Raw genomic sequence first — 27,001 nt, forward strand, 5'->3', positions numbered from 1 at the left:
CACCTGGTATTAATCCAAGGACATATTGGTTGATTTCTTCCACAACTTCAATAGTTGATGCTAAAATAGCTCGAGAACTCAAGAAGTCGTAAACTTGATAATTCAGCAATAAATCAGGGTATGTGCTATTAACAATAGCAGGAATTGGATGCTCAAAATCCTTGATTAACAATTCATCTGGAATTTGTATATCAGCAACACCATCATTTGGTTCATTTATTTTTCCTTCACCGACATCTAAAATCCATTTGGAGAACTCAACCGTTTCATGTTTCTCTGAGTCACTTGATCCACACTGTAAACGCATGTTTTTTGTTAATGTGAGCACCTCACAATGATCCCATATGTTTGAAGGATTTATGGAAGAATTAACAATTTCAGATCTATTTGCTCTTGGAACCACAAGTAGTATCTGTCGAAAATCACCACCAAAAACAACAACTTTGCCACCAAATATTTTATCTGAGTCTGTGTATTCGCTCATGATATCCTTCAATGTTCTGTCCAAAGCCTGAAAGCAATATTTGTGAGTCATTGGTGCTTCGTCCCATATAATCAATTTGGTTTGTTGTAGTAACTCAGCATGATCGCTATCATATTCAATGTTGCAGGTTGAATTTTCTTCAGTTGGAACAGGTATTTTAAACTTTGAATGGGCAGTTCTACCTCCTGGGAGTAAAAGAGATGCTATACCACTTGATGCAACTGTCAAGACAATTTGCAATTTGCATCTTAATGCACTGGCAAGTGTTTGCCACATGAAAGTCTTTCCTGTTCCACCATAGCCATGAAGAAAGAAGACTCCACCTTTCTGGTCAGATACAGCTTTCATAATCTTATCAAATATAATCTTCTGTTCATCTATTGACAACAACAATAACCATTAGTTACATTAAAGAGGTAAGACATAAAATAATAATAGACTGTACAGATAATTGTAGAAGGAAACCTGTCAATGATTGGTACAATTGTTCAAATTCTTGTTTCAATGCTTCAACATTGTAATTTCTCTCATCATATATTAGTCTGTTTCCTAATTGAGCTGTGATATAATCCATTAGATAAGGCATGGGTTTGAAATCTGCCAAACTCTTTCTGTTTAGTTCCAAAATCTTTTCAATTTCAAGAAGAGTTAAGTTCATCAATTCTTCTTCTGTTAACTGCAAATCTGTTGGAATAAAACATTGTTACTACGAAATCTGACATTGCAGTTCAATTGCATATGTAAGTAATTGCAATTGTACTTTTGTGGAAGCTAGTATTCATTAAAAAGTATAGAATAATATCATACTATAGGGAATTAAACTTAATTACAAAACTATAATGTAATATTGACTTACTTGGATTATTTGCTATCCTTCTCTGAGCATATAATATTCCATCTGCCAACCAATGCCAGGTATTTTCCCACACATATAAAGGTCTATCCATGATATTAGACAATAACAACACTACAAATAGCATTCGTAATGCATGACCTGATCCCCAGTCTTTTGCCTCTTTAATAGCTGAAATGAACTCTTTATCATCTCCTAAAAAGCCAAGTGCGAAGCAAGCTTCTCTAAAAGTGGATAACTGTACACCAGCAACATATTTTAGCTGTTCGTAGCTGAGGGGACCTTTGAAAATTGTGAGTATCATTCTTAAGTAGAATAACTCTCAAGTACATGGTGGAACCCAAATTAGTCTACCAATCGTGAAACCTTTTTTCCTTGGAGTCCAACATCTATTTTTCTTGTTATACACAAATTGACTGTATGTCAATTTCCTTGCTTCTGAATACTTACAATTTGCCTTAAACCATGAAGTGAACATGGATTCAATGACACTTGATTTTTCAAGAACATGTTCCATTCTCTGATTATCTGTGAAGACCACTGGATTTTCTCCAATGAGATGAAAGAACATACGTTCGACCGCTGGCTTTCTACCATGAATTGGAAAAGAGAACATTCTCCAACTTGCTTCACTTGGAGAAATATACCTACAATCTAAATATTGCTTGATCTCATCAATTACAACTTCTTGGTTATCATTGCATGGAACAACTCTGGCAGTAATTCGATCATAACCTTTATGGATATACTTGAATAAGTATTTGATTGATGTACGTTGGTTACACCACTCCATATTGATATGAGCTTGGTACTTGAGCAACAACATGGGATTGTAAGGCACAACATGTCGGTTGTCGAGGGTTATTCCACATTTTGTAACAGTGTGAGAATTTAAACTTCTTCGCCTATAAACTGGAAACCCCTCATGGTCAACAATTGTCTCTTCATGCCACTGTTTTGGAAAAAATTTAGAGCATTTTTTATCCTTCATACATGGTGATGACGACTTTGCTAATCCACACGGACCATGGATCATATGAGTTTTGACCAAGTGATATAGCTCTTTCTCAGTATCTGGATTTGGAATTTCGGCTGAAATGATGTGGTTTATATCTGCAGGGGTTGGATATTTGCTAGATGGATGTAGGAAAATAAGAATATGAGCATGTGGCAACCCTCTATTTTGAAATTCAATCGTATACAAATCTGGCAATATGAAGAGTTAAGAGGTTGTCAGAAATGTGAAATAATGAAACAAATATCCAAATTTAAAGAGCGAATTATTTTTGGAATAAATCACTTACATGCCAAAACTTTCCCAAGGACATGATTCTTTGTTAAGTCTTTCATCAGTGCATCGAATTTCATTTTGAAAATTCGTGTTATGATATCAGGACGATCATGAGGCTTCAAATTATCCTTAAGGACACACCTTTGAATTTCTGGCCAGTTAGGATTGCAAGTGAATGTTATAAATATATCCGGAAAACCAACATTGCTAGATATAGCCATATCATCAAAATACAACTGATCCAAATATCATCGACTTCCAACAAAGGTAGATGGAAGAACAATCCGTTTACCACTTTTTGGTTGAGATATTTGTCCATTATTAACTGATTTGTTGTTCAACCGTTGATATTTGGAAACTCTTAGTTTTAATTGGTTTCTCCTCAACCAATTGAGTCTTTCTGCCTCCATCATTGTAAAACCATCAACCATGAATTGGTGTAATAATCTCCTACAACAAAGGAGAGTTCTAGCCTCTCCATTTCTGCTTTGAATCCTGAATGAGAACCATTCTTTTATAGTGAGACGATTTTTCTTGGTGACTTTCACCTCAGCTCTGTATTTATGCAATATACCATCTCTGTAACCATCTTCACCATAGGGGAATATTAGTGGATATTGGTACCTCAAATAAGCAGCGTGGAACTCATCAATTCTCTGGAGTTGACCATTAGTTTGGTGCAGAATGATATCTCTTTTATCGGCCGCATCAACATCACCTACTATGAAAGCAGCAACTTCTGATACTGTCGGTTCATTGTAAATCCTTCCATCAGATTTCCTTTCTGATATAAGTTTGATTTTCAAATCATGAATGTGTCCTCCTTTTAAAATATCACGTGCCATCCTGAATGACTTTGCATGAACATTAAATTCATCTAGCATTTTGCACAATTGTACAACAATGTCTTGAGAAATATTTTTGGTGTTCTTGTCCAACAGTATAAATTATAATTAATATGATTATAGATGAAATGATTATGTAAAGAGTTAATTGACGTAAGGTTTGAAAAATATGTACCCGAATCCTCTAATTCTGTTTTGTATCTCATTCTCAGTGTCATATATGTAAAGTTGGGCATACTTTGGTTGTTCTCCTTCAATTGGTAACATGCTACCAATTCTATGACATGTCTGTCCTTGTATCCTCATAGTTGGTGGACCTCTACCTTTTGCAACCTTATCATCAAATTTCATTCCTGGAGAACTAAACGCAAACATTGAATTATACATTCTTGTGTGTTGTTGAAATTTTTTACTATCTTCGGATTCTTGATCAAAGAGTAGATGTTTAAGCACAGGAGGAGGTTGTCTTAGGAGAGGTAGTTGGACCTTTCCATCTCCGCAACACAGTTGAAATAAGGGTGTTTCTGTAGACTTAGATTTATGTTTCCTTTCTAGATACCACATTTCTGCTCCACATTGTTGACAAATGCAATCTGGATCACCGATGTCAAAATAATCTACAATAATAGTTCTACATAAGTATAAATGCCATATATTTACTGAAATAATGAATGTATTTAAAATATAAATTATTATCCTACCTTGTAACAAAGGTTCTCCTATTGGTATGCTTGCGGCATTTGTATTTTGTTGCAACATATCATCTTCAGAATCAGATTCAGTATGTAAATCAGAATCATGGTCCTCATCAGTGTCTGATTCAGAGCAACTATTGGCTTCAAATGACTCATGTATTGAATCGGTATCTGATGTGTTTGATGGAATGGTATGTTCTGTAGTTTTTGCATGGCCATTTTCATGATTTGGGTCAACATTTGCAGATGGAATAGGATGGGCTGCAGCTGCAAATTTGGTGAGAAGGTTGATGCCTCTCTTAGGTTGTCGAGGCAGTCTACAATGAGTTTGAGCATTGGGTTGAGTAAATGTTTTTTCGTCCAATGTATTTGGTACATGGCTCTGGTTAGGAAGTAATGATTGTTTAGAAGTTGTAATATCTCCTAAAGGTGTAGTAACACCATTGTTTTTTTTTGGATATAGTGGGAGTATTAGGGATTGGAAAAGATGGTGAAACTGTTTTATCTAAAAGAACTGATGTTCTATTAACTCTTGAAGCAGTTGAGTTTTCTTTATGGTAATGTGGAAGTTTGGATTGTAATGGAGTTGTGGTGATAGAGGATGAGTCAACAGTGTTTGTAACATGATCATGGTTAGTAAAGAAAATTTGTTTAGCATTTGTAATCTCTGCCAGAGGTGTTGTGTAGTTAAAAGTATTGATGGATTTTCTTTGAGCATTAGTCATGCCAAATGGAGGTGAAACTCTCTTTTCAGATATAACTCTTCTTCTATTCTGCCTTGAAGAAGTTGAGTTCTCTTTTTCACGAAGTGGGTGTTGGTGTAAGCCCTAGAGGCCAATAGTTTATGTTAAACCTATCTTATGTATCATGACTTTTATTATTGAATAATATATGGCACTCTTTATTATATTTAGATAATGTTAATAAAGTCCTTAGAATAGATAGTTCGTGTAATAATATATTAAGTGTGACTTAATCATGAGATTACATTATCTTATAGAACGCTATTCTTAAATGTATCCGTAGTCAAAGCTTTAATATGAATAAAGGATAATAATAAAGCGTCGAGACTATTATGTACGTAGACTGATGACCGCATCTCATGGGTCATAGATATGAGATATCAAGTCTATACATAGATATAAATATTAGGAGTAATATTTATATTGGATTGACCCACTGTGAGAATACTACATAGTAAGTTATGAAATTGTCATAAGATATTCTCACAATGATAATAATGTATATCGCTCTTAGACCTGAAACCACTATGATCTCTAGATGTGGACTCAAGTGCTTTGTTGCCATTCTAACGTTGTCTGTAAAAGGATAACAATAACGTTGGTTGATGGGCACTTGATGAATCATGCTGAGGGTCATGAGTGTCCTAGATGGGATTTGTCCCTCCTCATAAACAGGAGATATATCTTTAGGCCTCTTGATGAAATATGACTATAAATATGCATGGCCATGCCGAACTAAGTCAATATAAGATATTGGACTTATTCGTTAAATAGTATATTTCGGAATCAAGATAAATGAACATTGATCTATACAAGGGTGACACTATCTATGCCTTGGGATCAATGAAGATATTGAGACAAAGGGGTAATTATACACATATGTATTATCATGAAAGGTTTCGTCAGATCACTTGACATTCTTGTCACTTGGGTAGCCATGATGTGTTGCTAGATACCGCTCATTGTTTATAATATTAAATATTAGATTTAATATTATTGCCAACGTGACTAGAACCTAAAGGGTCACACACAAAGAACAGTCAAAAGAGATATGTATAAGTACGACTTATATAAAGGGTGCGCTTAGTAAATAATGCTAATGATTTAGCAAAGTTTACTAAACTCGTATTGGGCTTAATGAAGTCAAAAACGAGTTTGACTTGCAAAGCACATAAGGAGTTCTATAAATAGAACCCTAGTGCAACAGTTTGCGGTTACGTTCTTTTGCAGAAACCCAAGCTCTCTGACTTCCGTCTTCTTGGCTAGCACCGAGGTTTTGGAGGAGGACTGTTCGTGTGGACTTGATAGAGGCTCTGCTATTTGCTTGGCTGTGATCGTGATTCCGGTTCGCAGATTTCACCGTTCGTTCTCAGACCAACCGTTCTAAGGTAACAATCATATCACTGGTTCAAGTTCCAATTCGTAATGATCCAAGGAAAGTAAATCGAAATTTTATTCCGCTGCTCATTCTGATTATGTCGATTTACCTTCAGTGGGTGATTGGATTGTAATGGTGTTGTGGAAATAGATGAGGCCTCAACCTGATTTGTGGATGGTGGCTTAAGGTTATTATGTTGAATAATCCTTTTTCTTTTTTCTCTGGATAGAGCTGTTTGCTGAGGTTGATTTTTGTAAGTAGTGATTGGTATTGGTTTGACCACTTGAGGAGAAGGAGTACAAATTCCTTAGTTTTGTTAAGAATCCTTTTTCTGTTTTCTCTTTTAAGTGTTGCATTTGATTGTTGGAGCACTGTTTCATCATGGCTAACAGATTTGTTTCGTTTCCCTATTGGTTTGATAGTTGAAGTTTGTGAATTAATATTTGATGTTGAACCTATTTTCTTCCCTTCTAAAAGTTTTTTTCTTCTCTCTCTTGAATTTTGACATTTTTGTTCTTTAGTAAGTTGAAGAGGATCCATTAGATCTGAATGAAACAGAAAATATGTGTAGTTAAAGTGAGCAATTGTATTGTGTTCTTTGAACAATACATAATATGCATGGTTATCGAAAAAAATAAAGGGAAGTTGACATTTCCCCATGAAATCTTACAATAGTACTATAAAGTACCTTTTAATATAATTAATATAAGGGAAGGACTGATAGCTTTTGATAGAGTAGATATTATAGGAGAAGTTTAGATTAGATAGACCTGTTCAAGTAGGTAAATAGATCATGAGTAATTAAATTATTTAAATAGGTACATATATAATTGATTTGATATGTTAATAGCTAGTTGATACAACATTGTACTATGTCATGATTACTATAAAATGTCATCATTTCAAAAAAATATGTTTGGTTATGGTTTTGAGACATAGTTAGAAACCAATAGACATAATTAAGGTTGATAGCAAATATGAACTAAGATTCATGGAACTTTATTTGAAACAATGGCATGGAGATTCATTTTCCTAACTTGATTGGTTATAGTTTTTGAGACAAAGTTAGAAACCAATAGATAGAATTAAGGTTGACCGCAAATATAATATAAGATGCATGTGACTTTTTTTTAAACAATTTCACGCAGGTGAATTTTCATTATGTATGAAAATAATTAACTGGAATGGTTTTATCATTTTTGGATTAGAATGGAATCTTATTAAGAATAATATAAATGTTATTATGTTAAATGAATCAATCATATTTCGAAAAATGTGATTATATTAATTGAGGTGGTTCTTGGATTAATAGTAGGTGTGCTATGTTAATATATAATACTTTGGTATATAAACTCTAAAGTATATTTGGTATAACAGACCATCCAAATTTTTTTGTATAATATAATAATCTCATTTAAGAGATAGAAATAAAATATCATATCAACTAAATAAAAGGTTGAATAATAAATAGTATGAGAGTTAAATATATAATAATAGATGTTATAGCAAGATTGTTTGGAGTCAAAATGCTACAAAAAGTAATAATGTTTGGGAGTTGCATAATATCAGAATGAACTGATATTGAAACAAAATAATAGATTAGGAGCCACATACGGCTCTTAATAATTCCAAAAGTAGTGAAATTGTATTCTTAGAAAAGCAGTGATATATGATGAAAATTAATCTTTCTTTTCTCTCTTGATATTTCTCCTGATCTTAGTTGAAGACTGTTTGGTTGAGCATGTATCTGGGCTTTCGAAATCATCGGTAGGAAGTGAGTCTGCAATTCTTTTCCCTGGTGTGAGTGCAGATTGAATATCAGGTTCATTCTCACAGACAGCAGATAGCAGTGGCTGCAAGCACATAGTGAATGTGAAATTAATGCTCGATGGAAAAATATGACTGATATAGTAAAACAAAGACATTTGATAAACTTACAGTTGGGATGACCGATAAGATGTCCAGCTGAGAAAGAGTGGTATAATCTGGCATTTGGGACGAACCTACCTGACAAAATTCAAATTCCAAAAATGTTGTGTTAACAAATATTAAATATGTAAGAATACATTTTATATGATGTAAAGCAAAATATATAATTTACCTCGCCTGTACCAACATTCTGAATAGGGAGAGCTTGATCCTTCTAAAAAAAATTAAAAGATTGTCTTAGTAACATATTTAGAATTGGTATGTTGACAAATGTTTGTTGTAACATAGATGTATGACTCATTGTAAAAGGAATACTTTCCAGTACCTCTGCTATTTCAACATTCTCAATAGGCACATTTTGATCGGTCTAAACATAAAGTATAAACGCGTGTTAATAATTTAAATTAGAATTCTTATATTCACAAATGTTTTTGCAACAAACATGTAAGATTGAGATGAGTTTGTAACCTCATTTTTTGGGAACAATTCTTTGATCTTTTCTATCAAACCTTCATCTTCCTTGACTGCTTGAACTGAACAACTGTCCCAAGATGGCTGCCACTTAACTTTACAAACCAACTTTCTATTTTCCAATTGGTCCAGATGAATTGGATATTCCAAAGGATTTGTGACACCAGCCTAATTGCAAGTGTTATTCCAAAAGTTGTGGATAATAAATTAAGACTATAATATAAAAATCAATAAATAGAAACCTCAATCATAACCCTTTGCAGATCAGCAGCTGTAGTTCCAAGCAATTGATTGCACTCACGATCCCAGAAGAAAAACTTAGTTGCAAATCCATTATATTCCACTTCCAGCTCCAACTTAAAACTACATCATGAAAAACTTCTTATTAATAAACAGAAAGAGCATTTAACCGTATAGTTCTGAGATATGTACCGGAGATTGATAGCATTGGTCTCATGGTTTTCAGAACAGAATAGCGGTAAGGTATCACCCTTTGCAGCCCCTGTTGCACTTAGTGCACGCTTTGTAGTACCACCCATTCTTGGATGGTTTGACTTGATTAACTTCACAACAATCACACACAAAGTTGTCTGTGGGAGAAAATAAAAAGACACACCATGATATGTATTAGTTAATTTATAGATCATATTATAAAAAAAGGAAAATAATAATGAGTTGAGAATTAGGTATCTAATAAGGAAGAAGATAGACCACCTCCGTGAGTTGCAAGATGTCATGTAGTGGTAGAACAACAGCACTACCAATGAACCTCTCAATAGATGAGTATTGTGTTAGAGATGATGAAGATGGGCTAAACATTTGAGATTGAACACTTAGTTGCTGACTTTGTGACGATCCTGTGTCATCAAGAGGCAACCTAAAACCAAATCATCAAAGTCAATACTTTGCTTAATATACTTGAATGTGAATATATTAATGACTAATTACCCTTGTTTGAATTGAAGCACCTCTGGTATTTCAGGATTGATAAATAGCTTTGTAGCATTCCATGAATTAGAGACTCCGAGTTCATATTTATCTATACAATGCCAAGTTGAATTGGAATCAGCCATTATTAGGTGAATTATTAATAGATTAAGAATGTAGTACTTAATAGTGGATAACCTGTGGCTTTCTTAATCTTAGCATTGTGCAGAAGAATGATAGTTGGTCCAGCCTGTGGCTTCCCCTGTACATATATAGAATTTTTATGATCAGATTGTTATTAAACCACAATGATATTATCTAAATAACATAAGAATAGGATCGTACTGTAAGTCTTTCATCCAAAAGTTGATTTGAATTTTCCTAGATCGAGGCACAGTTTGAGTGTATCCTAATTCATGAAAGGCTCCAATGACATCTATCAAGCACATCACAAATTCGTATTAAATACAAAATGCATTAAACAAAAGCTTAATTAAAAGAATGATGATTTAACCTATAAGGACATCGGGCCTTAGTACGCCCTTCTTTATCATATCAAATTCCTTGAAGCAGAATGGTGGTTTGGGTATGTCATGTTTATCGATGCTATCGATAGTTGTTGCAACATTAAACACCAGCCTAAACTTATGATTAGTTGCTTTGATGGTCATCTCATTTTTCTCAACATCAAAGTTTTGCAGAGTAAAAGTAGTGTTCTCAGCAACTCTACTCTTAAACTGATCTTTGAATTCATTTGGCAAAATGACTTGAATACGATCACCCTGAAAAATGTGACAACATATTATTCTTATGGCAATTAGAAGCAAACAAAAAATACTTGTTATAACAACAATATATTATAAACCAACAACATAGTTTGGTGAACTAAAAATCACCTCTTTGTCGCACCCCACCATCTCAATATGTTGTTTGTTCTTTGAATTTCCAACAGTCCATAAATCAACAACTCGAACAGCAATTTTCCACAAAGATTTTGAATCATTGAGGCTGTTAATTTTTTGGAAAGGCCTAGCCATTGTTGCTGTAAAAAACATGTTGACAATGACATTTTACAATGATTTCACATTCACTTTACAAAATATTTAAAAAAATGCACATGCATTTCAAACAATAATTTAAGTTGACATGTTGAACAAAGTTGATATAAAGTAAACGTTTTAAAAAAAAAATGGAACATTAACAAACGAAATAAAAATATGGGTTTTCTTTTACAATATATACTAATATTCTCAGATCTATTTCCTTAAATGAAACTGAACCAAAAAACAGGATCTTTGATAAAAAAAAATAAAACAAAAAGCGTAAAAAAGATAGATAACAGCATTTGAGCAAATAAGGAAAAAACAAAAACATAAAAAACAAACAATAAGCATAAAAAAGATAGATAACGGGATTTGAGCAAATAAGAAAAAAACAAAAACATCAAAAACAAAGAATATTCAATATAAACGTTTTGAAATTATTACCAGGAAGATGAACAGTTGAGTATCACCTGCAAAATAACAACAAAGGAAAAAATGAGATTTATGCTTAGAAATGGAACTGAAAAATAAATGGAAGAAATGAAAACCAAATGAGAGAGATAGAGAGAGAGCTACCAGAATTAGAGAAATGAAGAGAGAGATGGTAGAACTGAGTTTGCAAGGAGAAGATTTGAAAAGAGAGTTTCTCTTTCTCAGCAAGTGTAAGTACAACTGAAGTGACATATGCTTTATTCAAAACACCTTTTCAAAATCTTTTGTTGGATTTCCATGCTTTCCCTCCCTTACGGAAGTTGAAGCCTTTTCTCCTTTGGAACCCTCTCTTTAACTCAAATGCTCACGTGTCACTTAATGGAGCTGTCCACTTGTCAAACAAAGCCGCAGCCAATTGTCACACATATAGGAAACCAAATGTCATGCCTGGAGGAAGCAGGTATTCTCTTCTTATATTATAGGAGATATTAAATGATATATTCTGGATTATCCATTGTATTAGAATAATAGAATAATATAATGATGTTTAATGAAATTAACTTTAATTTATATTACCAAGTGTGGGGGCATTGTCACTTGACAGTCATTCAGGCATACTTGGATAATCAAATTATCAATAGATTTATGATTATCCGTGTTGATATTGTTGTCACTTGGAAATCATTCAAGTAGATCTGAATAGAAATCTACCTATTTATGCAATGTGGGGTATTGTTGCCTGAAAGTTTTTCAAATAGACGTGTATAATAAAACTAATCATAAATTTATTTTCCCCCTTTGTGAAGATGTTGTCTCTTAGTATTTATCTAAGTAGACCTGATGAAATATATTATGGAAATTAGTTTGATAATATATGAGATATTGTTTACAGAATGGATAAACCTTTATATTAAAATAATACAAAGATGTCAAATAGATATGAATCTGATAAGAATAATTTGCAAGTAGATTTATCTTATTGATGAATATGTTGTCGCTTAGTAGACAACTAAGCAGACTTGTATTTATTTATTGTTTAATCCGAGTTTATTTTTATAGACTTGATGAAATATGAGGTTAATTGACTTAGAGAAGCCTTAGTCAATATATGTGAATTTAGCGGATCCGTATATAAAACCCCTTGGGAAGAAATTTAGGGAAACGAGACTATACCACTAGAAAACGACAAGTAATGGGAACCCAACCTTTGTGATTGGAGATCCCATGAAGAAGGTTAAATGGGTAAACACAAGTTACTTGTTAGTTCTGTTAGCACTAAAATAATGTTGTCTCTTTCCTATAGTGTATGATAATGGATGAGATGTGGTAAATAATATAAATTTGATGGATAAGTTGTTAAGACTTTTAATGATTACCATAAGCTCTTATGGGTGGTGTATGGTCGTAGCATACACTAGATGGAATCACCTATATGAGTGTCAAGTGGGGCCGCTTGCATGAGACCGTGGCGGGTCTCTAGAGCACTCAAGAATACCAGGCACGCGCATGGTCTATTAGCGCACAACAAGAATTGTGGGGGTGTAATGTGATTGTGAGACCTCTTGCATACAACAAGTGTCTTGGGTTCCATAGCTTGCTAAACCAATTCACTATGTGTTAAGTCTCATTAGTCTAGGACAAGTTACATAGCTTGCTAAACCGTTCCGATGCATTACATCTATGATGTTTACCCAAGAAAACTCTTTTTAACTTTTATTTTAACTTTTGAAATATGTGGGAGATTGTTGTAATTTTGAGTTTTATTTTATTTCAAAAGTTAATTAGAAATATGTTTTATTTTACTAAACTATTATTTTGACCACATGTTGATATTCTTAGTCAAAGTTATAAATGTGGGTTGCTTGCAATTAGCCGTATTAGTTGTTTTTCTCTTCCAACTCTTACTTTCACTTTGACCATGTGTTTATAACTTCCTAATTATAAGGAACCACCAAGCCTTCTCACAATAAGAAACTCACGTCCTTCATTTTTTCACAGTAGAAAACCGGACATACTTGTTACAGAGAACTCACATCTACACAAAAAATTAATTTCCTTTTTCTTATAAATTCAAGTCAAGGTTTTCTGGGTGCATCTCCAGTGTATACATTCGAGTTGTTCTGTCACCTCTGACATGATTCATATCAGGGAAGAACTGTTGTATCATGGGAGGATATGCGTTTCTGAGGCGGATAAAATCCTCAAGGACAGTGACTATGTCACGCCTCAGGTTAGATAACAGGTTAGATAAAATCCTCAAGGACAGTGACTAGGGAAAAGTTACTTGCGTGGCGAGCGATGAAGTTCATCACTCGCCGTGGCGAGGATCATAGCTCGGGAGGCGAGCGATGAATGCCGGTACGGGCAGAATGCAGTTTTCACCTAAAAATCATCAACTCTCATGGTTTTAAGCCTAATCTCGATTCTAGAATTCATCATAATCATTAACTAAGGTCTAAGGACAGTTTCTACATCTTTTTAACAAGTTTTCACCGTTTAATCATCAATTCACTCAATTTGACCTAATTTCCGATTCTTCTTAAACTCATCCTAATTCATGTTAAATGTAACCATTGATTCATAGACTTAATAAGATTGCAAGTTAGTCTCACCCTTACCTTAAGAATTGAAATCGCAGCTTTCTAGGCCTTCCTCCCTTCTCTTGGCTTTTTCTCTCTTTTCTCCAAAAACGATCGTACGTACTATTTTTTCTAAAACTAGGTCTTCTTCTCCTATTTATATCTCCTCCCATCTGTTTTATCTTATTCCACTTATACCACTAAACTCTCTAAATTCACAAAACAACCCCCATCTCAATATTTATTCTATTTTCAAATCTTATTTTATTAAACAATAAAATAAGTCACTACACCTCAATCTCATAAATTATCTCAAATCACCATAAATCACTTATATATTATATAAATATTATATAACTCACCTAAATAGCATCAGACGATCCTCATCCGCTGTCTGAGTACCAGATAAAGCAAACACTCTTCCACTTGCCCGAGCCTTCTTAGGCTCCTTGCACTGCGAACCAATGTGTCCTTCTTCATTGCATGCTTACACACTTCTTCATTGCAGTTGAACAATCACCAATTACATGTATCATGAATAATCATTAATCACATTTCATGAACAATCACCAATTACATGTATCATGAACAAATATCAATTAACAGTTATTCATACACAATCACCAATCATATACATCATGAACAATCACCGATCATATACATCAATCACAATCATTATCAATAATCATTCATCTCATTTCATCATCAATCACCTATAACACATAAGACTCATGTTATGATATGCACTTATTGACACATAAATGCATGTGGTACCAAATCTCCAAAAGGTCGTCACCTCCGATGGACAAGTCAACATCGCATGTAAGGGGTCACTCCTTACATAATCTCCGAAGTAAAAGAAGCCGAACTCTTTTACAACGACATCGACTATGATGCATGGACATGTATAAGGACTCGATAATGCGACAACAATTAACAATCTCAAACTCAATATATAGGACAACACCCAATTATATTGATTATCTCCACAACATTGCATTATCAAGAAAACATGCCCACACAAATAAATCATAGCATTCACCATCATGCCTCAACATGATTATCAATAATCAACAATGTCATTCAACATCAACTATCACATATAGTTTCACCATTTCAAACAATTCTCATATTCCAAGTAAGAGAACATACAACATCTCATGACAAATATCATATCCAATATATAATCATTCAACATCAACTATCACATATAGTTTCACCATTCAAGCATTCCTTACATTCTAAGTAAGATAGCAGACACATCTCATGATAAACATCATATCCAATACAATCATTCATTCACACATCTTCACTTAGTCATATAAGGATAGTCACGATAGATTATAAGAAAATTGGTTCAAAGGAAACATTTCCGACAAAAACCGTATCAAGTGGCAAACGGCCAACATTGATAGTTCCCAAGACAAAGCAACTTAGACAAGTTGAAAGCTCTCAAACAATCTTAATCAATCATGTAGTCATGCGCTTAAGCCACTTACAAACTATTAGACATTAGTTCAAAGAATAGCTTAAGTTCGTATGAGAAAACCCAATTTCACAATCTTTCACATTCCCACCCAAAATATTACTTTTGACATGATTAAGATGTTTAACCAACCATACAAGTCCTACCTAAGTCTATAAGAGCTGTAGGTTTAACTTGTAATCCTATTTAGTTCACAAAAGTTCATTTTGACAAAATCCGACATTTCCTAAAATTCAAAGTTCCATATCATTTCTTCCATATTGCAAAATCAATTCATTTTCAAAACAAAACCAAGTTAGGATCAAGCTATGATACTCTTAGAAGCTTAATCATAAATTGATTGAATAAGGTTAGGTGTTTGATATCCATTGGCATACTTAAAAGTACACAAAAACACGAAAAAATGATGTTTCAGAATTCTGTAGAACTGACACGGTCGTGCCATCAGGAAGCACATTCGTGCTCCCTTTACAGGAGAAACTGACACGGTCGTGCCATCTAGACGCACGGTCGTGTCACCTCACCAGTACAGCAAAATGCATTTTTACGTTTTTGCGCAAAAAATCTTGTTTTCGAATCCGATTTCAGTTCCGTTTTCGCCAATGCATTCCTAACACTTAGACCATACATACCACACTTGAAAACTTGACATTTAAACATTAAAACAACTTAATCAAACACATCCCAAAATGACTTATTTTGCAAAAGCACTTAAAAACCACTTTTACTCAAAAACCCGTGTTCTTCCCAAAACGATTTCTCTCCAAAACCAAGTGATTAAAATAGAAAATCATACCATCCTAATTCATTCTAACAACTTCCTTATCTCATTCAACATCATCAAAATCAAACTTCTTCTTTATTAACCCATTTTACAAAACCACCAACAACAACTCATTTTCTCAACAACAATCATGATATATGAACACCCAAGCCATAATTCATAATCAACAACATATCTCAACAACAACAACATCAATTGAAACTTGATTCACACCCCAATTCAACAACAACATGTCATAAGTCATCAATTAAGCATAATTTCACAACAACCCATTTTCATACATTATGAACATATTATTTCATCATCAACCATTCATTTAACATCAATTAACGTATCCAAACATATCTCTACAACATGAGCACGAATTTCAAAGATTGGGTTCATGATAATCACTTATTCTCATAATCAATTATGCATAGAATCAAGAGAAAAAGAATTAATCAAATGATTATGATAAAGACTAACCCCCTTACCTTTGAAGATGATTATGCCTAACCCTTGCTTCAATTCAGCTCCTAGGTCACCCCAATTGATTCCTCAAGCTTTCCCTTCAACACTCTTGTTCTTCTCTTCACCTCTTTCTCTCTCTACCTCTCCCTCTCTCTAGGAAAATGTTTTGTGAAGTGAATGAATGATATTTTCTATGACAACCCTAATGTTATCTCCCTTAATGGGCTCAACTCAAAACTCTAATGGGCCTAACCCATTCTAACATAATTCTAAAAGTTTCTATACACTCAACGGTAATTACTAACAACGGTAAAATATAACCAACGGTCACTAACGGTAAAAAAAAACTAATCACTACACTAGTAACTTAGTAAAATAAGGGTTCTCACTAAATATTAAAATAATTCTCGCCAAAATATCATTTTTACCCTTACCCGCCAAATGACCTAAATACCCTTCTAATACGGTAATCCATGTAAATGCACCCGATGACAATAAAATACACACAATCACAATTAATCACACACAAACACATAATAAAAGTAATTAAAATAAATCTAGCTAAAAATCGGGCTGTTACAGGTACCTCTAGCTGAGGTCCATACTTAGGAACATCCTCGTAGTATGCCGCCGTGGCTTTTTCTTTCTTGCATCTTTTCTTCTCATAACCTATCACTCCTGCAGTTGTAGAAAAAATCTTTTAAAAATTTAGACATAATCTGGATTTCTTCTGGCCAGATTTCCGTTAACCATGGGATTCTCGATTTCCCATACCTCCCCCATTTGCTCCATTTTCTTAGCAGCATTCTTTGTATTTATCATATCCTGAGGCAATCTATGTATTTGAACCCAAAACGGAACCCTGGTCAAATCTAGCTCTTATAGCAAGGCTTGTGGCAGTCACATTTGTATACTAAGCAAATGGTTCATAAAAACCCACGGTTCTTTCTACTTTTCTTATCTTCTGAAAATGTAATTAGATACAGATTGACGCCTAGATCAGAAATTGCAATACCTTCCGGATCTCCCCATCCTTTGGTGAGTATTGTCTTGACAGCTCCCTTGTTAAGGGTCTTCACTATTGATACTTCACTATTGCTCACTATTAACTAATTATCCTTCAACATAAATCATCAACATATTAGCAGCGGATTAAATTCTTCATCATAATTAGACTTGGCACGCAGGCCTCATCAAAATATCTCATAAATTCAGTTAAACAACTTATTCATAAATCGAATACGTAAAGGAACAAGAAATAGCCACAAAAGATCTCATCCCGTTACGTATCAGAGCCCCTAAAAGGACACAGTGAGGGATAACCACTCACGACAGCAACACCAGCTACTTAAACTTGATCACCTGCAAGTTACTCATACGAAGAGCAACATTTCCAAGCAGAAGGGGTGAGATTTCACAAAACAATAATATTAAGCATATAATTCAACAATTATATTTAACAACAAGAAAACATCATAATATTCATCATAGATAATAATGTATCATTTATCACTTCATTCATAGTTCATATAAACAATCACAACTTCACAACTTATCATCTTTGACTCGACAAATGCGACTATGCAACTTAGACCTCTTATATGCATGTGGTACCAATCAACGTAATAAGTATTAATATACTTCTAGGGCATCAAGCCCCCAACGTGGTGAGCAAAGGCTCCAGGGCATCAAGCCCCCAACAATGAATGCTAATGCATGGACACATCATCTTAACAACTTAAAACAACATCATCTTATAAGTCCAATAATTTGGAACATCATCATCATCATCTTAGACCGACTCATGCAGCTTAGATAAATAACAAACAGCAACATAAGTAGTATGCAAAATCATCATGATACAACAATATCGAATGTAATCATCAACGTCTCAATTATCAACATAATCCATTTAATGTATATATACAACATTATAAACAACATCAATTCATATGCATCAGTCTTACTGGAACAACAACAGTAAGATAAACAACTTAGTTTCTAACCTCTAAGATCAACTCACATCAACTCGTGCGACAAAGATCACATTTAACCTAAACAAGGCATTATGTAAGACAAGTACTCGCGAGGCGAGAGCCTCTGCTCGCCATGGCGAGTTCAGGTTCAGTTCACAAAATTTCATTCTAAAGTCTTTCCAGGTTCAATCTCATTCTCCAATCTTTCCTAATCATTATTAGACATGTTCAGGCACTCAAAAACATCTAAGGATCAACTCAAAAGTCAAAATTACGAAATCTGAGTAGCTCTCTGGTCATGCTCGCTAGGCGAGGGGAAATTGTTCGCGAGGCGAGCGATAAACTTCATCCCTCGCGAGGCGAGGATCATCGTTCGCGACGGCGAGCGATGAATGTTGGCTCGGGCAGAAGTGCAGTTTTCACGAAAATTCATCTTTTCTCATGGTTTTTGTAACACCCCGTTTTCCCAACATAAAAATTTCGCATAAATAATCAGAGTTTTTCAACATAAACGGAATGTCACATTCTTTTCTTTAAATCATAAACTGAATAAATAAATATTTATCCTTTAAAATTCAAATACAAGATCTTTAATACTTCGCAACAGAATTTATTTCAATAACTAAAACAGTCTTTGGCACGAAGGCCTCTTCATAAATGTCTCATAAAAATCCAATCTAAAAACATAGTCATAAATCTTCAAAAACAATACGTAAGGAATAGAAAAGCAATAACAAAGTTCCCATCCCGTTACGTATCAGAGCACCTAAGACACACGAGAAGGAAAGCTCACACGACATCAACTTATTCTTTGTTACCTGTTAGTTACCCATGGTAGGCAAACAGAAGGGGTGAGATTTCACAAACAATAATATTAAGCATATAATTCATCAATTACATTTAACAACATAAGCATCATCAATCATATTTAACAACTCATAGACAACATCATGTAATCATCATAATAATCATCATAGATAATAATATATCATAATTCACTTCTTTAATAGTTCATATAAAGAATCACAGCTTTAAACAATTTCATGATTTCACAACTTAACAACTCGACAACTTGATAACTTGACAACTTGACAACTTAACCTCTTGACTATGCAACTTAATCTTCTAATCATGCATGTGGTACCAATCTTTGAGCGTAAATAGGCTCCAGGGCATCAAGCCCTCAACTTTATTTAAGCGTAAAAAGGCTCCCAGGGCATCAAGCCCTCAACTTAATTGAGCAAAGGCTCCACGGCATCAAGCCCCCAACAATGAAATGCTAATGCATGGACTCGACCTCTTAACATCTTAAATCAACAACCTCTTATATAATCCAATAATTTGGAACTTCATCATCTTAATCAACATAGACCGACTCATGCAGCTTAGTTAAATAACAACAGCAACACAACAGTATACAAATACAGCATGACATAATAATATCAAATGCAAGTCAACAACGTCTCAATTATTCACATATAATTCAAGTAATGCATATACAATTATATCACAGTATAACAACATCAAATAATAATCAACATCTTAAAACATCATATATACATATAACACTTCATCAATCATGGACAATATCGTATTCACAACATATACATTCATATACTAATTCATCAATCATATTCAATTATTCACTGTGACCTACGTGCAGTAATTTGACTATAACTCTAGTTCTATAAATCCTTTTGAAGTCAAACCAACGGCATTAGAAAGCTAACATTTATACCTACAACTTTCGTGTTTACACTTAAGACCAATTATGTACTAATCAATACCAGTTTTCATTTCAAATTCGGACAAAGTTGTGCTGAAATTCATAAAAATTCACTAAGACCTCCTTGGAGTATTGTCATCATAACTCCTAAACTATAAAAATATTTTACGCAAAACGAAAGCCATTGGAAAGCTAACAAAATTATCTACAACTTTCATTTTTACACTAAAACCCAGTTCAAAACGGAAACATGTGAAAAAGACGCAAGAACATGAAACAGAAGATGGTGTCACTGTGCAGCTCTCGGGAAGAACCCATTTTTCACCCAAAAATCCTAATTTTGACTTCCCAATGCCCAAATTTGATTCCAAAATTTGTCTAAACATTTATATACATCAAAAGAGACTCGAAACCATATAAAACTTGACCAAAAACATTATTTTAGAAAATCATCAATTAATCACTTTTAACCCTAATTCCCAAATTCTCAAAAACTAAAACCTACAACATGTTAAATACAATTTTCAGAATCATAGACCCAAGATTATTGAATGTTAGTCCCACCCTTACCTTATAGATGAAAATTGCAGCACTCCTAGGTCTTCCCCCTCTCGGCTTTTTCTCCCTTTTCTCCAAAATTGATCGTACGTTATGTTTTTTCTAAACTAGGTTTCTCCTATTTATAACCCTTTTTCTATTTTATCTTATTTCTCTTTCTCCCCCAAAACTCTCTAAAATCTCATAACAAACTCTCAACTCAATCTTATTTCTATTTTCTAATCTTATTCTATTAAATAATATAATAAGCCACTTAATAAGTCACATAATCATATAAATATATTCTAAACTCTTCTTAATAAATTCTAGACTCAATTAAATAATTAAATAAAACAAATAATTCAAAGAGGGCGTTACAACTCTCCCCCCCTTAAAAGAATTTCTTCCTCGAAATTCAGAGCACAAAAGAAATGAATTCAATTATTGCCTAACCATCTTAAACCTTATATAGCTAAATAGAAACTTCAACAAAAAAAGTAAACCACATCAAATTTAGTCAATCAAACATGATCACATAATAAACATAACCATTAGTCAGAAAACACAACAACAATCAAGACAACATAAGACAGTATTTCAATTGTCACACGACTCAACTACTTGGCCGGACGGACCGACCTGCTCTGATACCAATTGTAACACCCCGTTTTCCCAACATAAAAATTTCGCATAAATAATCCGAGTTTTTCAACATAAACGGAATGTCACATTCTTTTCTTAAAATCATAAACTGAATAAATAAATATTTATCCTTTAAAATTCAAATACAAGATCTTTAATACTTCGCAGCGGAATTTATTTCAATAACTAAAACAGTCTTTGGCACGAAGGCCTCTTCATAAATGTCTCATAAAAATCCAATCTAAAAACATAGTCATAAATCTTCAAAAACAATACGTAAGGAATAGAAAAGCAATAACAAAGTTTCCATCCCGTTACGTATCAGAGCACCTAAGACACGCGAGAAGGAAAGCTCACACGACATCAACTTATTCTTTGTTACCTGTTAGTTACCCATGGTGGGCAAACAGAAGGGGTGAGATTTCACAAACAATAATATTAAGCATATAATTCATCAATTACATTTAACAACATAAGCATCATCAATCATATTTAACAACTCATAGACAACATCATGTAATCATCATAATATTCATCATAGATAATAATATATCATAATTCACTTCTTTAATAGTTCATATAAAGAATCACAGCTTTAAACAATTTCATGATTTAACAACTTAACAACTCGACAACTTGATAACTTGACAACTTGACAACTTAACCTCTTGACTATGCAACTTAATCTTCTAATCATGCATGTGGTACCAATCTTTGAGCGTAAATAGGCTCCAGGGCATCAAGCCCTCAACTTTATTTGAGCGTAAAAAGGCTCTCAGGGCATCAAGCCCTCAACTTAATTGAGCAAAGGCTCCAGGGCATCAAGCCCCCAACAATGAAATGCTAATGCATGGACTCGACCTCTTAACATCTTAAATCAACAACCTCTTATATAATCCAATAATTTGGAACTTCATCATCTTAATCAACTTAGACCGACTCATGCAGCTTAGTTAAATAACAACAGCAACACAACAGTATACAAATACAGCATGACATAATAATATCAAATGCAAGTCAACAACGTCTCAATTATTCACATATAATTCAAGTAATGCATATACAATTATATCACAGTATAACAACATCAAATAATAATCAACATCTTAAAACATCATATATACATATAACACTTCATCAATCATGGACAATATCGTATTCACAACATATACATTCATATACTAATTCATCAATCATATTCAATTATTCACTGTGACCTACGTGCAGTAATTTGACTATAACTCTAGTTCTATAAATCCTTTTGAAGTCAAACCAACGGCATTAGAAAGCTAACATTTATACCTACAACTTTCGTGTTTACACTTAAGACCAATTATGTACTAATCAATACCAGTTTTCATTTCAAATTCGGACAAAGTTGTGCTGAAATTCATAAAAATTCACTAAGACCTCCTTGGAGTATTGTCATCATAACTCCTAAACTATAAAAATATTTTACGCAAAACGAAAGCCATTGGAAAGCTAACAAAATTATCTACAACTTTCATTTTTACACTAAAACCCAGTTCAAAACGGAAACATGTGAAAAAGACGCAAGAACATGAAACAGAAGATGGTGTCACTGTGCAGCTCTCGGGAAGAACCCATTTTTCACCCAAAAATCCTAATTTTGACTTCCCAATGCCCAAATTTGATTCCAAAATTTGTCTAAACATTTATATACATCAAAAGAGACTCGAAACCATATAAAACTTGACCAAAAACATTATTTTAGAAAATCATCAATTAATCACTTTTAACCCTAATTCCCAAATTCTCAAAAACTAAAACCTACAACATGTTAAATACAATTTTCAGAATCATAGACCCAAGATTATTGAATGTTAGTCCCACCCTTACCTTATAGATGAAAATTGCAGCACTCCTAGGTCTTCCCCCTCTCGGCTTTTTCTCCCTTTTCTCCAAAATTGATCGTACGTTATGTTTTTTCTAAACTAGGTTTCTCCTATTTATAACCCTTTTTCTATTTTATCTTATTTCTCTTTCTCCCCCAAAACTCTCTAAAATCTCATAACAAACTCTCAACTCAATCTTATTTCTATTTTCTAATCTTATTCTATTAAATAATATAATAAGCCACTTAATAAGTCACATAATCATATAAATATATTCTAAACTCTTCTTAATAAATTCTAGACTCAATTAAATAATTAAATAAAACAAATAATTCAAAGAGGGCGTTACATTCTCCCCCCTTAAAAGAATTTCTCCTCGAAATTCAGAGCACAAAAGAAATGAATTCAATTATTGCCTAACCATCTTAAACCATATATAGCTAAATAGAAACTTCAACAAAAAAAGTAAACCACATCAAATTTAGTCAATCAAACATGATCACATAATAAACATAACCATTAGTCAGAAAACACAACAACAATCAAGACAACATAAGACAGTATTTCAATTGTCACACGACTCAACTACTTGGCCGGACGGACCGACCTGCTCTGATACCAATTGTAACACCCCGTTTTCCCAACATAAAAATTTCGCATAAATAATCCGAGTTTTTCAACATAAACGGAATGTCACATTCTTTTCTTAAAATCATAAACTGAATAAATAAATATTTATCCTTTAAAATTCAAATACAAGATCTTTAATACTTCGCAGCGGAATTTATTTCAATAACTAAAACAGTCTTTGGCACGAAGGCCTCTTCATAAATGTCTCATAAAAATCCAATCTAAAAACATAGTCATAAATCTTCAAAAACAATACGTAAGGAATAGAAAAGCAATAACAAAGTTTCCATCCCGTTACGTATCAGAGCACCTAAGACACGCGAGAAGGAAAGCTCACACGACATCAACTTATTCTTTGTTACCTGTTAGTTACCCATGGTGGGCAAACAGAAGGGGTGAGATTTCACAAACAATAATATTAAGCATATAATTCATCAATTACATTTAACAACATAAGCATCATCAATCATATTTAACAACTCATAGACAACATCATGTAATCATCATAATATTCATCATAGATAATAATATATCATAATTCACTTCTTTAATAGTTCATATAAAGAATCACAGCTTTAAACAATTTCATGATTTAACAACTTAACAACTCGACAACTTGATAACTTGACAACTTGACAACTTAACCTCTTGACTATGCAACTTAATCTTCTAATCATGCATGTGGTACCAATCTTTGAGCGTAAATAGGCTCCAGGGCATCAAGCCCTCAACTTTATTTGAGCGTAAAAAGGCTCTCAGGGCATCAAGCCCTCAACTTAATTGAGCAAAGGCTCCAGGGCATCAAGCCCCCAACAATGAAATGCTAATGCATGGACTCGACCTCTTAACATCTTAAATCAACAACCTCTTATATAATCCAATAATTTGGAACTTCATCATCTTAATCAACTTAGACCGACTCATGCAGCTTAGTTAAATAACAACAGCAACACAACAGTATACAAATACAGCATGACATAATAATATCAAATGCAAGTCAACAACGTCTCAATTATTCACATATAATTCAAGTAATGCATATACAATTATATCACAGTATAACAACATCAAATAATAATCAACATCTTAAAACATCATATATACATATAACACTTCATCAATCATGGACAATATCGTATTCACAACATATACATTCATATACTAATTCATCAATCATATTCAATTATTCACTGTGACCTACGTGCAGTAATTTGACTATAACTCTAGTTCTATAAATCCTTTTGAAGTCAAACCAACGGCATTAGAAAGCTAACATTTATACCTACAACTTTCGTGTTTACACTTAAGACCAATTATGTACTAATCAATACCAGTTTTCATTTCAAATTCGGACAAAGTTGTGCTGAAATTCATAAAAATTCACTAAGACCTCCTTGGAGTATTGTCATCATAACTCCTAAACTATAAAAATATTTTACGCAAAACGAAAGCCATTGGAAAGCTAACAAAATTATCTACAACTTTCATTTTTACACTAAAACCCAGTTCAAAACGGAAACATGTGAAAAAGACGCAAGAACATGAAACAGAAGATGGTGTCACTGTGCAGCTCTCGGGAAGAACCCATTTTTCACCCAAAAATCCTAATTTTGACTTCCCAATGCCCAAATTTGATTCCAAAATTTGTCTAAACATTTATATACATCAAAAGAGACTCGAAACCATATAAAACTTGACCAAAAACATTATTTTAGAAAATCATCAATTAATCACTTTTAACCCTAATTCCCAAATTCTCAAAAACTAAAACCTACAACATGTTAAATACAATTTTCAGAATCATAGACCCAAGATTATTGAATGTTAGTCCCACCCTTACCTTATAGATGAAAATCGCAGCACTCCTAGGTCTTCCCCCTCTCGGCTTTTTCTCCCTTTTCTCCAAAATTGATCGTACGTTATGTTTTTTCTAAACTAGGTTTCTCCTATTTATAACCCTTTTTCTATTTTATCTTATTTCTCTTTCTCCCCCAAAACTCTCTAAAATCTCATAACAAACTCTCAACTCAATCTTATTTCTATTTTCTAATCTTATTCTATTAAATAATATAATAAGCCACTTAATAAGTCACATAATCATATAAATATATTCTAAACTCTTCTTAATAAATTCTAGACTCAATTAAATAATTAAATAAAACAAATAATTCAAAGAGGGCGTTACATTTCTCCCCCCTTAAAAGAATTTCGTCCCCGAAATTCAGAGCACAAAAGAAATGAATTCAATTATTGCCTAACCATCTTAAACCATATATAGCTAAATAGAAACTTCAACAAAAAAAGTAAACCACATCAAATTTAGTCAATCAAACATGATCACATAATAAACATAACCATTAGTCAGAAAACACAACAACAATCAAGACAACATAAGACAGTATTTCAATTGTCACACGACTCAACTACTTGGCCGGACGGACCGACCTGCTCTGATACCAATTGTAACACCCCATTTTCCCAACATAAAAATTTCGCATAAATAATCCGAGTTTTTCAACATAAACGGAATGTCACATTCTTTTCTTAAAATCATAAACTGAATAAATAAATATTTATCCTTTAAAATTCAAATACAAGATCTTTAATACTTCGCAGCGGAATTTATTTCAATAACTAAAACAGTCTTTGGCACGAAGGCCTCTTCATAAATGTCTCATAAAAATCCAATCTAAAAACATAGTCATAAATCTTCAAAAACAATACGTAAGGAATAGAAAAGCAATAACAAAGTTTCCATCCCGTTACGTATCAGAGCACCTAAGACACACGAGAAGGAAAGCTCACACGACATCAACTTATTCTTTGTTACCTGTTAGTTACCCATGGTGCGCAAACAGAAGGGGTGAGATTTCACAAACAATAATATTAAGCATATAATTCATCAATTACATTTAACAACATAAGCATCATCAATCATATTTAACAACTCATAGACAACATCATGTAATCATCATAATATTCATCATAGATAATAATATATCATAATTCACTTCTTTAATAGTTCATATAAAGAATCACAGCTTTAAACAATTTCATGATTTAACAACTTAACAACTCGACAACTTGATAACTTGACAACTTGACAACTTAACCTCTTGACTATGCAACTTAATCTTCTAATCATGCATGTGGTACCAATCTTTGAGCGTAAATAGGCTCCAGGGCATCAAGCCCTCAACTTTATTTGAGCGTAAAAAGGCTCTCAGGGCATCAAGCCCTCAAC

General features: G+C 33.4%; 1 protein-coding gene across 1 annotated transcript; it reads right to left on the reverse strand.

Annotated features, from left to right (window-relative positions):
* Window positions 1-7,819: 7,819 nt before the first annotated feature.
* On the reverse strand, window positions 7,820-10,653 carry LOC112418398 (uncharacterized). The gene is made up of 12 exons (XM_024774725.2): window positions 10,513-10,653; window positions 10,156-10,398; window positions 9,815-9,878; window positions 9,638-9,728; window positions 9,404-9,566; window positions 9,122-9,279; window positions 8,932-9,052; window positions 8,687-8,857; window positions 8,544-8,585; window positions 8,391-8,432; window positions 8,228-8,296; window positions 7,820-8,142 (listed from the first exon to the last, which is right to left on the reverse strand). The coding sequence occupies exons 1-12, from the start codon at window positions 10,651-10,653 to the stop codon at window positions 7,969-7,971; spliced, it is 1,479 nt and encodes a 492-aa protein (XP_024630493.2). The 3' UTR covers window positions 7,820-7,968.
* Between the last annotated feature and the right edge of the window lie 16,348 nt (window positions 10,654-27,001).

Source organism: Medicago truncatula, unplaced genomic scaffold (assembly GCF_003473485.1).
Source record: "Medicago truncatula cultivar Jemalong A17 unplaced genomic scaffold, MtrunA17r5.0-ANR MtrunA17Chr0c02, whole genome shotgun sequence".
Lineage (NCBI taxonomy): Eukaryota > Viridiplantae > Streptophyta > Magnoliopsida > Fabales > Fabaceae > Medicago > Medicago truncatula.

What these genes read in the sequence shown, in the direction of transcription:
- LOC112418398 (XM_024774725.2), bottom strand. Translation starts at nt 10,653, where the DNA reads ATGGCTAGGCCTTTCCAAAAAATTAACAGCCTCAATGATTCAAAATCT. An exon ending in TTGATATGATAAAGAAGGGC is followed by an intron (nt 9,879 to 10,155) that starts GTACTAAGGCCC and finishes ATATATGTACAG; the next exon opens with GGGAAGCCACAGGCTGGACC. An exon ending in TGCAAAGGGTTATGATTGAG is followed by an intron (nt 8,858 to 8,931) that starts GTTTCTATTTAT and finishes ACTTGCAATTAG; the next exon opens with GCTGGTGTCACAAATCCTTT.